General features: G+C 32.5%; 1 protein-coding gene across 21 annotated transcripts in view; it reads left to right on the forward strand.

Annotated features, from left to right (window-relative positions):
- The window catches only part of LOC145279820 (otoferlin-like), a 1,618,966-nt gene that overhangs the window by 502,813 nt on the left and 1,100,975 nt on the right, over positions 1 to 15,178 (forward strand). Inside the window, exon 11 of one of the 21 annotated variants that reach the window (XM_080131193.1) lies at positions 7,643 to 7,727. The exons of the other annotated variants lie outside the window; for them this stretch is intronic. Coding sequence (XP_079987319.1) covers positions 7,643 to 7,727 — 85 coding nt within the window. The remainder of the gene's footprint in view (positions 1 to 7,642; positions 7,728 to 15,178) is intronic. 21 annotated transcript variants of the gene reach the window in all.

Here is a 15,178-nt window from a genome sequence, read left to right on the forward strand (position 1 = left end):
TCTTTTCCAATCGACCACACCTGGCCTCTCGCCACCAATGTCACACCGCACAATCCGAACGTCAGCAATACGAAATTCTTTTCAAGAGAAGATGTTCACGACTCTTTTCTCTCTGCTGCCCTAGGGAATTTTTCCCAGTTTTTATATCCTCCTATCTAGAAAAAAAAGGAAGAGACGGGAAAAAAATAGCTTCTCCCATCATGCTCTGCCTTCCCAAGATGCCCTTCGCGTATACAAATGCGCTGGCCATCTTTTCCTTCTTCTTTCCCAAAGAGCGATGCAGATATGCCCGGTACGTTTCTTTTTTTTTTCTTCTTTTCTAACCCTATACCCCACAGATGCACAATTGTTGGTACAAAAACAAAAATTCCAACATTTTTCATATTTACATATGTACAAGGAATATTCATTTACACACGAAGGTTACGAACATTACAGAGTGTTTGTGCGTATATGGACTAGCATGCATGTAGTAAAATGTTCTTGGTGTGTATGTGTGAGTGGGTGTATGCGAGAGCTCGTTGAAGTATAAGTCGGATGTTCATTGTGTATGTAAAAGTTTGTTAACGTATACACAAGTATTCGATCCTACATTGGGGAGGTAGAAAGCGTCTGCCGAGGCGCGTCTAGGATTTGCGTCCGCTCACATTGGAGGTTCGAATCCAAAAGAAAAAGATCGAAAGAAAGAAAAAAAAACGGAAGTAGAGAACGCCAGCTGTTGGGCAAACGGAAATTACAAGAGCAGGTAACCAGTGCGTTATTTAAAGGTGTATGCGTGTGTGCGATTTGAATAAATGCATGTTAGATTTTAAAGGCATGTGCCCATAATTCTATTAAGGCCACCAAACGGACGGTAGCCGCTGGAGACCATGTTTATAGAATAGGTTGGGTTTCGAAGCAATTTGAAATGCAAGTCATGTATTTTTGTCATTGTTGCAATTGACGTATAACACGTTGTCTGGCTCGACGCGTATATTTTTCTTCTTTATTCGTTGCCATTTTGGGGGACGATTCCTTCCTTCAAACGCACTAATAATACTGCATAATGTTTGACATTGATGGTTGTTTCTTTCTCGAGCGAATCGATGAACAACATAAAATGGCGGTCTACAATGCATAAGGTAACTCCACAGTGAAATGGTCGATCCATGTTTTATTCATAAACGCAAGATCTTATTTTTGTTGCTTTGAAAACACTTACAAACAATACCCCGAATCGTTGACATGTTTTTTTTTCCTTTTTTATGGAATGTGAGCAAATGTAGTACTCACTGTTCTCATTCAAAAATATTTATGCAAAATTCTTAATACGTTACCTTCTCTGCTCTCTCATGCAATTTTTAAAACGAGTCTGTTGACTTTTTATGTTTCCTAGGACAACTATTAAATATGAGATATCTAAGCGTTCAATATCATGTGTATCTGTATGACTGTATTTAAAGGCAAAGATCTATTTATAACTTTACAAAATTTAATATTAGACCTAACCCTTCCATTCGAATTAAATCTGAAGCTATAAGATTTCAAAAGCACGACATATATTTATATGATAAAAATATATACAGCTCCAGAGAATATTTCGCGTTTCATTCTCATGCGAATTCGTCAGGCTTATGCGGAATGTTCTGTGTAGCTTAATTGCCATATATATTTTCATATCCTACTACCTAGCTCCACCTATGTATTGAGCATTGTTGAAGTAAATACTGAAAATTTACGCATAAAATTATATCTTCGTATATCGACTAATGTGATTAAATAAAGTATATATATATATATATATATATATATATATATATATATATATATATATATATATATATATATAGTAATTTATAAAATATATATGGCGATTAAGCTACACTGAATATTCTGCGTTTCATCCAACTATAGGATTCGTCAGGCTTATGCATTAAATAAAGTATATATATATATATATATATATATATATATATATATATATATAGTAATTTATAAAATATATATGGCGATTCAGCTACACTGAATATTCTGCGTTTCATCCAACTATAGGATTCGTCAGGCTTATGCATAAGCCTGACGAATCCTATAGTTGGATGAAACGCAGAATATTCAGTGTAGCTTAATCGCCATATATATTTTATAAATTACTAACTAGCTCTACCTACGTATTGAGCACTTTTGAAGTAAATACTTAAAGTTTACGCATAAATCTATACTTTAATATATTAAATTTATGCGAATAAATGAAGTAGTTATATATATATATATATATATATATATATATATATATATATATATATATATATATACATGGCGATTAAGTTACACAGAATATTCCGTGGTCCTAGATATGACCTTAAACTATATCCAGTGGTGAGGCCCCAGCTTGCGGGCTTTGGGGAGTGTGGAGCCACCCTCTAATTAGCATTGCTCCCAGGTCCACTCTGACCTAGAGTGGTAGTACCTGTTAGGGTCCCAACTATGGGTTAAATAGAAACCGACTTGAAAACAGCAAATATATTCTATTTAAAAAATTTCTCCAAAATCTTTTGATTCGGCATTAAATAACCTGAAAAAGGCTGATATGCCGTAAAACAAAAATAACCAACCAACCAAAGAATATTCCACGTTTCATCCACGCTAGGATTCATCAGGCTTATGATGATAAGCCTGATGAATCCTAGCGTGGATGAAACACGGAATATTCTGTGTAGCTTAATCGCCATATATATTTTATAACTCACTACCTAGCTCTACCTACGTATTGAGCACCGTTGAAGTAAATACTTAAAATTTACCCATAAATCTATACTTTCGTATATTAATTCATGTGCTTAAATGAAGTAGTCATATATATATATATATATATATATATATATATACATATATATATATATATATATATATATGTATATATATATATATATATATATATATATATATATATATATATATATATATGTCTGTGTATATCATGATTCGTGTGTTTATATGATTTCTACTACTGCATGTATATGTTTGACGCCTATGGTTTTCCAATGTGTAAATAACTTGATTTTCACTCGTCGATGGTGATAATTAATGGCACGCGTAAAAAGTTTTATGCCCCCAGTTGGTAGTTAGAACTTTGAGAAGAAATTAATTTTGTTGCCCAAACTTCGTTTTCTATATTTCTTTCTCGGGGATAATTAAGTATGAGATGCTTTTGATAAGTTTCCAGACTTTTTTCGTATAGGCACTTTTATTGATAGTACGCACATGAAACTCTAGTTCCCTTTGAAGTAATCTCCTCCTGCTGCAATACACTTGTTGTCAATAACCCTCGTCACAGCTTCTTTCATTTCCTCAATTCTCTCATAACGATAGCCTCTAAGGTTTTCTTTGCGTTTAGGCGATAACCAATAGTCACAGGGAGCAAGGTCTGGACTATAGGGAGGGTGAGGAACTGTTTTGAAGCCAATCTTGCTCAAACAGTCTGTGACAAGGATGGAGTTGTGAACTGGTGCATTGTCCTAGTGGAAATGCACTGACCCGATTTAAAGAGTGCTTGCCTCTTCCAACGGAATCTCTTCCTGAACTCCTTTAAAACCTCAAAATAATATTCCTTGTTGACTGTCTGTCCAGTGGGAATCCAGTGCATGTAGATCATACCCATGCTGTAAAACAAAAACGGATCATCATTAGTTTCTGTTTAGTCTTCTTGAGACAGGAAATGCCAACATGCTTCCACTGAGAACTGTATCTTTTGATCTCTGGGTCATAGTAATAAACCTAGCTTTTATCGCAGGTCACCAGAGTATCAGGAACTGCAGGGTCTGAATACATCAATCCGACCATCTCCTTGTAGTCATGACAACGTCTTTCTTTCTGATCTTTGAGCACCCTTGGAACAAATTTTATGCAAATCTTCCGCATGATCAGCTCCTCGTGAATAATTGTGTGTACAGTTCCCACACTGACATCAAACTGTGCACTTATTGTCTCTATTGACACACGACGGTCCTTATCCATGAAATTCTTTATTTGGCCAATCAACTCTGGTGTTCCGAGTTATTTACTCCTCCAATGCTTCTCATCATCTCTCACAGACTCCCTGCCTTCTTTGAATCTCTTATGCCACTCAAAAAATTGATGCTCGATTCATGCAAGATGGTTGAAAAGCAGTCTGAATCATTCCATACATTTCTGTGGCATTTTTTCTAAGTTAAAGACAGAATTTTGTTGCATATTGTTCTTCTATAGTGTTCTTACATCCAGATTTCATTTTTGAAATTCATCATCTGAGACAATAAGGCTTCAGTAGCGTATAGTCCAATTCTTGCTGGAGCTGTTCATTTGAACCAGAAATCATAAAAGTTGGTTAGTCATCTCATACTGAATTTTCAATAGTCTACATCAATTTTAAATGCCTTTAAAAAAAAAGTCTAGAAACTTATTAAAGGCACTTTAATTTGTAATTATTTGATAGTTAGTCTCTTGAAAGTGTGACAGTACAGAAACATTAGTTACTTTGTGTATGCTGTTCTAATATTTATATTAATTTAAGTCTCTACTTTGTATTGAACACTTTCGAAAAGAAAATATTAGTTTTAAGTTTATTTTATCAAAATATTGAACTAAATTGGTATATACCCAGCTTTGGAGTATTCTGCCAAATAATAATAATAATAATAATAATAATATATATATATATATATATATATATATATATATATATACACCCAGATTTGGAGTGTTCTCCCGAATAATAATTTTCTTTGTAAATTTCTACTTTACGGCAATATTCGTATTATATATATATATATATACTTACCTTACATCATATACCACAAATCTACATTTACGGGGCTGTATACCCGTTGGGATTCATATTTTGCGCCCCCAAAACGTAAGACAATTTAATTTGGACCCTAACACATCGTGTCCTTATGATTATATATATATATATATATATATATATATATATATATATATATATATATATATATATATATATATATATACTTACCTTACATTAATATACCACAAATCTACATTTACAGGGCTGTATACCCGTTGGGATTCATTTTGCGCCCCCAAAACATAAGACAATTTAATTTGGACCCTAACACATCGTGTCCTTATGATTTGGTCAAAATCAAAATTGAATGAAGAATTTAAAATAATTACTGATACCCTATCCAAGAATAGGCACCCTCTTGATGTGATTAGATCAGTTATGCAAAGAAAAAAAACTTAGTTTTCTGAAACTAAAATTCAAACAGTGAATAAATGTTTACTATATGTCTATGTTTACCGTGGTTAGGGACAGTAAGTAAGAAATTCGCAAAATAAATCAGCTCAACGGTGCAAAAATGTTATTCTGCTTCAAATGTACGTGTTGTGTTCTCTATGAGATCTTTAATGCCGTCCTCTCGAAAAAATGTTTTTTATAATAAAAAATAATAATGTAATTTACAATTTTGAATATAGTTGCGGTGCCATCTATGTGGGTAAAACAGCATTGGGATTGGATGGAAGAGTCCAAAAGCACGTACCTAACAAAATCAGAAATGGGACATTCCGAGCAACAGACGTACTTGCCAACACATACGGGTCTTCAATAACAGACCATCTCATTAAAAACCCGCCATGTGCAGCGAACTTCAGCACGAACTTGTTTTCAATTTTGGGTCGTGCTCACTCAACATTCCATTTAAAGATCTTAGAGACTGTTCACGTTCGGTTGAGCAGGCCTTTTCTTTGTAAACAGAGGGAATGTCTCTTAGGTCTGAGCTTGATTGGTCTCTAGGATCTGCGAAAAATGCTATAACGTTGCTTTTTTTTATCGCTTTCCCTTTTTTTTCACCCATAACGGAACGCAACGTAGTCTTATTTTAAATGTACATATTTTCGATTTCCTCTTTTAAAATCCCCTCGATACAGCTTTGAGAAAGCGAGGGCGAAACCGGTCTGCTGACTCCCTCCCCCCTTTAGTTTTATTTCCTTTTCTTCTGCCCTTTTTCTTTATTTTAAAACACATTTTACTTTTAATCATGAATTCTAAAAGTCTTCCCTTCATGATTGCAATATTTAAATTCTGCACTCCTCAAAGCACCATGATATATATATATATATATATATATATATATATATATATATATATATATATATATATATATATATATTAAATCCCCGAAACAGTGTTTCATGGTAAACAACTGATGATCCCTTGAAAAATAAAAAAAATTGGTATTATAGTAAATTCGAGAGAGTTGATGCAGTGATTGCAGGTGATTAAATGACTTACTGACTAGATGGGTTTTTTTTTAACGAATGATAAAAAGTAATTTTTTGTATAGTTTCAAATGTTAAAAACTTCAAAGACTATATATATATATATATATATATATATATATATATACATGTTATAAAGAAATATATTTTATGTATCGATTTTTAGTTTTATCAATATATGAGTAAAGCTTGATCATAAGTTATATGGCAATTGAGCGACACAGTCTTCCACGTTTCATCCTCATATGAAAATGTTATCATCGTACTTGTCATAATACGCATCAGTAATTAAATTTAGTTCATCCCATTGATTAATTTTAGTACTATCATAGTGTTCTTCAACTTGCGGGTTTCAATCTAACCATCTCATCCCTTATACTCAAGTGGTTCATAGTTTCGTAAACTAGTGATAAAATAGTATAGAAATATGTAGTATCATATATTATTAATTAATAACTAGTGGGACCTGAGTAAATTCCACAGCTGACTCTTTCACATGCAATATATTTATGTTGGCATTCTGTGGATGTTCAGCGTAAATGGAAACGCCTTGATAGTATTGTAGCTCTTTTGTTAAAACTGCAAAAGTATTTATCTAGGCTAACAGAGACGCTCGACGCAGCCCGGTCATAAAATACGTCTAAATATGATATTTTAATGCATGCAGATTTCGCATATATACTCTATATATAGAGTCAATTTTATATCGATTCTTATATAATATAAAGTTGTGATTTCAAAAATAAACAATAATATATCCATATGATTTGGGTGTATCAGGTTAAATTGAAACCAAAACTTATGAAGAATAAATATATATATATATATATATATATATATATATATATATATATATATATAATTTGAGCTCCGTCAGCTATAATCAAAACCGAAACCAAAACTTAAGAAAAATTCTTTGTAAAAATCATTTATTACAAGAAATGGAAGTACATAACAATTAAACGACCCGGATGTAAGTGTGACACAGAAAATAACAATATCGTATTAATATATAGTTAATATAATTTTTTTTTACTTGTTTTTTTTTATTACACGCGTTTAACTTCCTTCATATCCTTTATCATCATTCTTTTTTATACTCTTAAAGTTTTTAAACATTGAAATCAAAATGTTTTTTTTTTTTCAATATACAACAAATAATAGTTAATTAATTAAATCTCCTTTCTCAAATGCAATATGCAAATTCCAGGAAGTCTCCTCGGAAGTGCTGCTGGGTCGGCAGGCCAAGAGAAGGCTCAAGGCGTTTTCACTTTTTTTTTCTATCCATTCCCAAAATCTTTATATTTATTTGTTTTGTTTTACTTTGTTTCATTTTTATTTGTTTTTATTTTTTGTCTTCTCTTTTATGCCTCATTATTTTTAGGTAATGCATTCGCGCAAATTTCTCCGGTCAGGTACAACTGTCGGAAGTTTCAAGCTAGATGTTGCAACAGTTTATTTATCAACTGGTATATACACGTATAAATACAGTATAAATATATTAAATACATACATACAGACAGACAGACAGATATATATGTATATAGATATAATTATATGCGTATAGTATAAAAGAAATCAAATTTTCAACAGAAATGAAATGGTTAATATATGGAATGAGTTCTTGATTTTATTGGAGAGGAAGCTGAGGGTTATCTTCCTTGTAGGATGATTAGTCATGTGTTCGGTGTAAATTTGATGAAAGTGTTTCTATGGAACAAATTGGATTCGAACAAGCTTTTTCAGTTTGTGTCGTTAACCTCTTAACCACTGTAAGAAAAGCACACAAATTAGAAATATTGACGCAGAAACATGTTTAAAACATTCAGGAACTCTGATATTTCGATTTGAATAATCTTTAAAAAAAAAAAAAGAAATTCACCATGATGACTCATCCGGTACATTTGACATAACGGTAAGTGTTCGTTAATGGATCAGGAGACCAGAGTTCAATTCTCAGTTGAGTCATAGAATTTTTTTTTTAATAGTACTTTATATCACACAAAATTAAAAGAAGAGTTTCAAGGTCAAGTAGAATAATTCTGAAGTGGAGTGGCGCCCTTTCCTACACCTAGGACTAGCAGCTAATGAAGGAGAGCCTTCAGGTCGCCCTCGACTATAGTTGGCAATGTAGCTTAGCTGCTTCCAATTGAAATAATAAAGTTCATAAACATTTTAAACATGTTTTTGGGTCAATATTTTTAATTAGTCTGTTTCATGCCTATCAACTCATTCCTCATACTATTTCATTTGTATATTTCATTGCATAAGGTAAACATTTTGTGCCTGTTTGATTTGTTGGTCTTTTTTTTTTTTTACTTAATTTCTAACAAACTTATCTAAGTCAGGCTGTAAAGCAAAGTCGAAAACTTTTCCCAAAGTCTTGTTGTTGCCTCTTAATGTTACCTTTGATTCTCCAGCGATCGACTAACTTTACTCATCGTTTGACAGAATCAAATATATGCTTATTGTATGATCAAATATGGAAAGCACAAATGTATAAAAGTGATATCTGGCCAAGGAGGGTTGAGGACATGCGTTGCATGGATAGAAATCTTATGAGAATGATACAATGGATATGTGCTGTGAATCTAAAAGACATGCTTAGATCTGATGATGTCAGAAAACAATTATATCTCAACAGTATAGGAAGATAAATTGATATAGCAGGATCAGTTGGCCGTGGAAAGGAAAATAAAATATGCAAGGAAATGATAGAGCACATTTTTGGGGATCAAAAATAACTGGTCAGATATAAGTTAGTATGGAAATCAATTTCTAAAAGCCGTCCAACACATGTCAGTATTTAAAACGGGCGTTATACAGATGATAATGATGGTTATTATTGTTTTTGCTGTTGAGTATCATTCGTTCTATTTCGTAAGAATCAGTTTATTTCCATTGGCATTCGTTTCCCCTGATATGTTTCTAGTTAGAACATTTTCTAGAAAGGCATCGGATACTTACGGGAGGGACCATGTGAACGTTGCCAACAACACCAAGTTAAAGCGTATCTGTGGAACAAGTTAAATTCGAACTAGGCACACCCAGGTTGTTAGTCCATGTCAGTAACCACTTTATCACTGTCACCTCCATCCTGCTCCTAATGATGATGATGATGAAAATTTGGGATTAGGAAACGTTGGAAACAGACCCCTCCACTTTGGTACAAATGGATACCATCCTTGCTAGGAATAACTGGAAAGAAACTGATATCCTGTCATAGGTTTTCTCAGGACTTTCATTCCCCTTAATGCTTCTGTGGTATTGTCGTTACTAATTTCTATTAATCCCTAACTGTCCATTGAACAAATAGCATAATACTTAGTTCACTGCGCCTTATAACAAAAGTCCATACGAAATATCAACTAGATGGGTCCAGTAGATTCCGGGCAAATTTCTAATGTAAATGTGGCATTGGGGTGAAGAATTTCTTTTAATCTTTAACTGTGCACAAACTATATATCAAAACACTTAGTTTGCTCCACATTATCATAACAAAAGTCCATAGAAAATTTTAGCCAGATTGTCTCAGTAGTTTCAGAAAAAGTGGAAGCGACAGACAGTCTAAGAAAAATATAATACAGGTATTTTTTTATCTATAGTTTAAGTATTTTTCATATAATTTTTCAGAAAATTATTAATTTAATTACAGTCAGATTGAGATATTTTTGTAATATTTTTTAAACACTGGTCCGCAGATCAAATTAAGGCACGAACTGTTTACTTTATTTAGTGAAAACTGTTTTAAAAACCAAATGCAGCCAAACTACATATAATTATATGCATATACATGTATGAATACATACAAATTTACATTTTCCTTTGTTAGTTGCTCCTTTTTGTTGTTTTTTTCTTTTCCGTTCCTTCTTTTCTTTTTTCCTTTTTCTTTTTTTTTTTTAATCTTAAAAAATACCTTTTTCAAGTTTTGTCTCGATACTCCCGCCATGGAAACTCGCGAAATGTCTTGCTCTCTCCCTCTTCCTCTATTGCCTTTTTGTTGCATTTTTGCTTGACGTTTTGTGGAAAAACAGCGAAGCAAAAATGTCCAGACATCTTGACAGCTAAAACTTGAGCACATTTTTGTACTTGTGTATCTTTCTTCAAAAAAAAAATGATAATAAAATCTATGAAAACTTCTGGCATATTTCAAAATGGTTGCTTCAACTCTTTGGTCATACACAAAAAAAAATGTTTCCCCGTTTTTTTTATAATTATAAAAATTTTAAATTACCCTTAATAATAAAAACAAAAAGCAGATATACCGGATCCACCATAAGTAAGTATTTAATTTAATTTCAACTTTCAAATAAGTAATAAAAAAAGGATGCTGTGTCCATATCCGATACTAAAATATGAAGAATATAAAAAAAGAAGTTTTTTTTTTAATGCAAATTTTTAAACAAAAATGCAAATTAAAAATAATACAAATAAAAAAAAAATGCAAATTAAAAATAAGCAAATTAAAAAAAAATGCAAATTAAAGATTATCCAAAAGAATTTTAGCCTGATATGTGCACTGCTAAAAATATTTTTATGAATAAATATTAATTATTTTTTTACCTACCAACATTAGCGTTTCATGCTTAGGTAATCATCAGTTTAGTAAGTGATAATTACTGCTGACCAAAGGATTCGAATCCAGTCACAAATTCAGCTTTGATCCTGTAGCCTGGTGCTCAATCACTCGGCCACCAAAAATTACCATAGGAAAGAAAATTGAATTAAATTCTATATATAATGCCGAGGCAAGCAAACAAATACGGAAATTAGTCAATGTTTAACATCAGATGCTGGAACATTGCATTATGCTAAAGATGACAGCTTATTAGGATTCGCCATAAGTAACTATATAATTTTATTTCCGCATAATAAACAGAACATGGAAGAAATCTGCAACTGCAATATAGAAAAAAACAAAGAGTACATATGTAACGTTAAACTCGCTTTAACATATAGACACAGACGCGAGGAAACCAAGACAACGGAATAACTCCATTCGCTTTTTTTCGTTGAAACAAGATATCTATTTCCAGGTATTTCCTGAATAACGCCTTGTCTCTTGTTTAAACCTGTCGCTCTCGGTCCATGCGTTTAACACGTATATCTCTGTCCTCTCTCTAACGTGATTATTGATCTGTGTTCTTTTGTTTAGAATCTTTTCCTTTCTTCATTGCCGCACCTCGCACACGGCTTGGTCATTTGCAGCTGCCATATGTGCTTCGCACTCTGTTATAAATATTAAAACATTTATTGAAGCACCATGCTTTCTCGTCAGCATCAGAAAAGGCCAAACTCTTTGCCAAGAACTTTGCAGCTAATTCTACCCTTTGCAACCAAGGCCGCCAATCCCCAATATTTCCTCCTGTATCAGAAAACACGCTATGTGATATACAAATATCTGTACGTGATGTTCTCAAGCTAATCAAAAACCTTGATTCCAGTAAAGCAACCAGCTCTGACGGTATTCCAATTATAGTACTAAAAAAACTTCAACCAGAACTAGCACCCATACTTACAAAACTGTTTAAACGTTGTCTTAAGGAGAATTGCTTCCCATCACCCTAGAAAATCTAATCAGTATGCCCTGTATTTAAGAATTCAGGTGATCGCTCATCCCCCTCTCAGTACAGGCCAATAAGTCTCCTGTGCGTCATGAGTAAGTTGCTGGAATCTATGTTAAATAGAGAAGTAATCAACCATCTCAGCAAAAATAATCTTCTTAGTGACACACAATATGGTTTCCGTTCTGATAGATCTACAGCAGATATGCTTACAGTTCTACTTCATAGGATTAACGTATCTCTCGACAGAAGCCACCTTTCTAGGGCAATTGCTCTTGACATATCAAAAGTTTTGATAGGGTATGGTATAAAGGTTTACTTCACAAGATCTCCAGCTATGGTATAAGTGGAAATGTCTTCTCGATTATTAAATCATTTCTCTCTGATAGGTTCATAAGAGTAGTAGTTGATCGGCAAAATTAAAAGCTCACAGTATTACTGCTGGAGTCCCTCAGGGGTCCATCCTGGGCCCAACTTTCTTCCTGATCGACATTAATGATCTTCCAAATCACATCCTTGCATCATTTGTAGACATTTATGCTGATGACACTACCATCTATGGTATCACATCTAAGACTATAAACGATCAAGTTCTCTCCAATTCTCTTTCCTCTGATCTTGAGCACGTGGTACAATGGGGAAAGAGGTGGCTGGTTACTTTTAATGCATCTAAAACTAAGCTGCTATCTTTACATCATCAACGTTCTGGTCCCCATCTGGCATCAATTGAAATGAATAGCTTTCATCTTGGGTAGGCCTCATGTTTTGACAAGTTTCTGGGCTTGACCTTTATGCCTGATCTTAAATGGAACACGTACAAGGCCGCTGGAAAAATGGTCTGATCCTTCTATCGATCCAGTAGATATCTCACTGCTGATGCAATTCTCTATCTATATAAGAGACAGGTACGTCCAAGGATGGAGTACTGTTGCCACATATGGGCAGGAGCCGCTAGAAAGGACTTGTCTTGCCTTGATAGAGTTCAAAATAGACTTTGTAGCCTCATAGAAGATATCCTTTTCTCTTCTCTGCAACCTCTATCTCACAGAAGAGATGTTGCGAGTTTGTCTCTGCTTTATCGTTATTTTCGTGGAAAGTGCTCGACTGAGCTTCAATCTATGGTCCCCCCTCACCAAACTTTCACAAGAAACACTCATCTAGCTGAAAACACTATCAATAATTCCTCCCACTCTTTATCTGTGCCTAAACCTAACCCTAGATTCCATGAACAAAGCTTCTTTCTTAGAACCGCACGCCTATGGAATTGTCTTCCGTTTTCCTGGTTTCCAGCTGACTACAATATAGTTGTCTTCAAGTTCAATGTAAACAAGTTCCTGATTTTATTTCTTTTTCTGTATAAGTTTTTAAAATGTGCAAATTAATATCTATATATAAATATATACTCGGTCTTGCCCGAAATGCAGTGAAGTCATTTTAGTTTTTAATTTCATATTTCCCAGTTAAAAATATGAGTTATTCCCCTCGCTGTTTTTGTTTGTATTTCGATCATAATTATAAAATATTTCCATATCTTCATTTGCTCGGACTGACGCCTTTTTTTAATGAATTGTAGTGAAGTGTTATGGTAATAATTACAATGCAGCATTAACACATGAAAATTGGCTAGTTAGAATCAAATTTTGATCCGTTTTCTTAAATGCTATTCAAATTTTGATTATTCAATTTCGCAAGGTAATTTTTTATGTAAGAAGAATAATTAGAGAAAGACGTGCAACATGTGTTTTACTATGTTTACTGGTCTGGTAAGAGTTGTTTGACTTAGAGACACGTTTATAGTTACTGAAAAGGTTTGAATGTCTTAGAGACGACCTTACCCATAACAGTTCTTTGAAATTATTTATTTATTTATTTATTTATTGCCATTTTGTAGGAACTTTGATATTTAAAATATATAATTTGAATCTCGAAAAAATATAATTTGAATTATAAATATGTTTTCTTAATGCTTTATAACTTGTCAAAAGTCTTTTTCCCTTTGTATATGGCAAAAAAGTTGAAGTCACCATTTGTAATTATCAATGAATGGCTTGGTCTTATTTATTGTCTTTTGTTTGATCTTTGTATTTGTATTAGTTACTCGTTTTTACTTGTACACATATAAAAAGAAATTTTTTACAAAAACTACAGATTACTGGTTTGTAATATTTCTTAAAAATTTGTTCCCTGTGCATATTTTATTGGTGTTCATGGCTTTTTTTGTCTCTATTTTTTTTATGAAAATGTTTTCCTTTATTTTTAATGGGAAGGTATGTGCCTTGAAACATCATTCTTTTCTTTTCGAATACAAAGGTATTCGTCTTGATACCTCTACAAATATAAAAGTCTATTTAAAATATAATTCTTATATGAAAGTATTTGCCTAAAGATATGAATATAAAGTATAGTTTAGAAATATTTTCTTCGTAGAAAGGCATTTTTCGCAAGACATCGACTAATATACTCCACTTAAACATTTTTAATAGGCATTTGCATTAATACTTTTAAGAATAGAAAGGCAGTTTCTGTAAAATTTGTTAAAATGGAATGCGTTTGCCATAATAATTTTTAAATAAATGGATTTGTTTTTATACATTTAAGATTGGAAGAAATTTGTCATAATTTCAAAATATAAAGACATTTTTCATAATTTTTTTTTTTTAAGGCATTTGTTATAATAATTTTTTTAATAGTCAGGCATCTGCCTTAATACTTTTATGATTAGAAGGAACATGCTGGATTGTCAATTTTTATCAACATGAATTTTTATTTATCATATGCGAAACTGATAAAACGAGGAACGTTTGATTTATTTTTATTTTATTTTCACGGGGGGGGGGTTCTTGTAAGGTAATATTAGATATTCCCTTTTAAAAATATATTTTAATGAATCCAAACAAAATTTGCAATTATTCACTTTTATTTACGGGTTAAATTAAACTTAGGCTGTTAGGTTTTCATCCAATGGTTTCTTAAAGAAAAATATATAATAGATAATAAAAACGATTTTTATCTACATTGATAGTAAGCAAGATATCATTTTCGTAATAATAAACACAATAATCGAATCGATTATTGAATTTGTTAATTATTTAAATGTGTTATAGAATATTTCTATACAGACAATGATGCTTATTGTATCTTTCAAACTCTAGATAGCAGAATAAAATGCAGAGTGACTGTATATAACTTAGCAGCCATAAAAAATACCAATTAATTTAATTTTAGGGATCAGTTCTTCCATAGCCATAATCTCTTGTGTGCATTTTATAAATAAACAGTTATATAGTTTTTTTTTTCGATTTTCAAACTTTATTTAATACAGGATACGTACTGCTTCCTCTCACCTTCTCCAAACC

This window comes from Euprymna scolopes, chromosome 7, assembly GCF_053919585.1.
Source record: "Euprymna scolopes isolate OS-2025 chromosome 7, ASM5391958v1, whole genome shotgun sequence".
Classification (NCBI taxonomy): Eukaryota; Metazoa; Mollusca; class Cephalopoda; order Sepiida; family Sepiolidae; genus Euprymna; species Euprymna scolopes.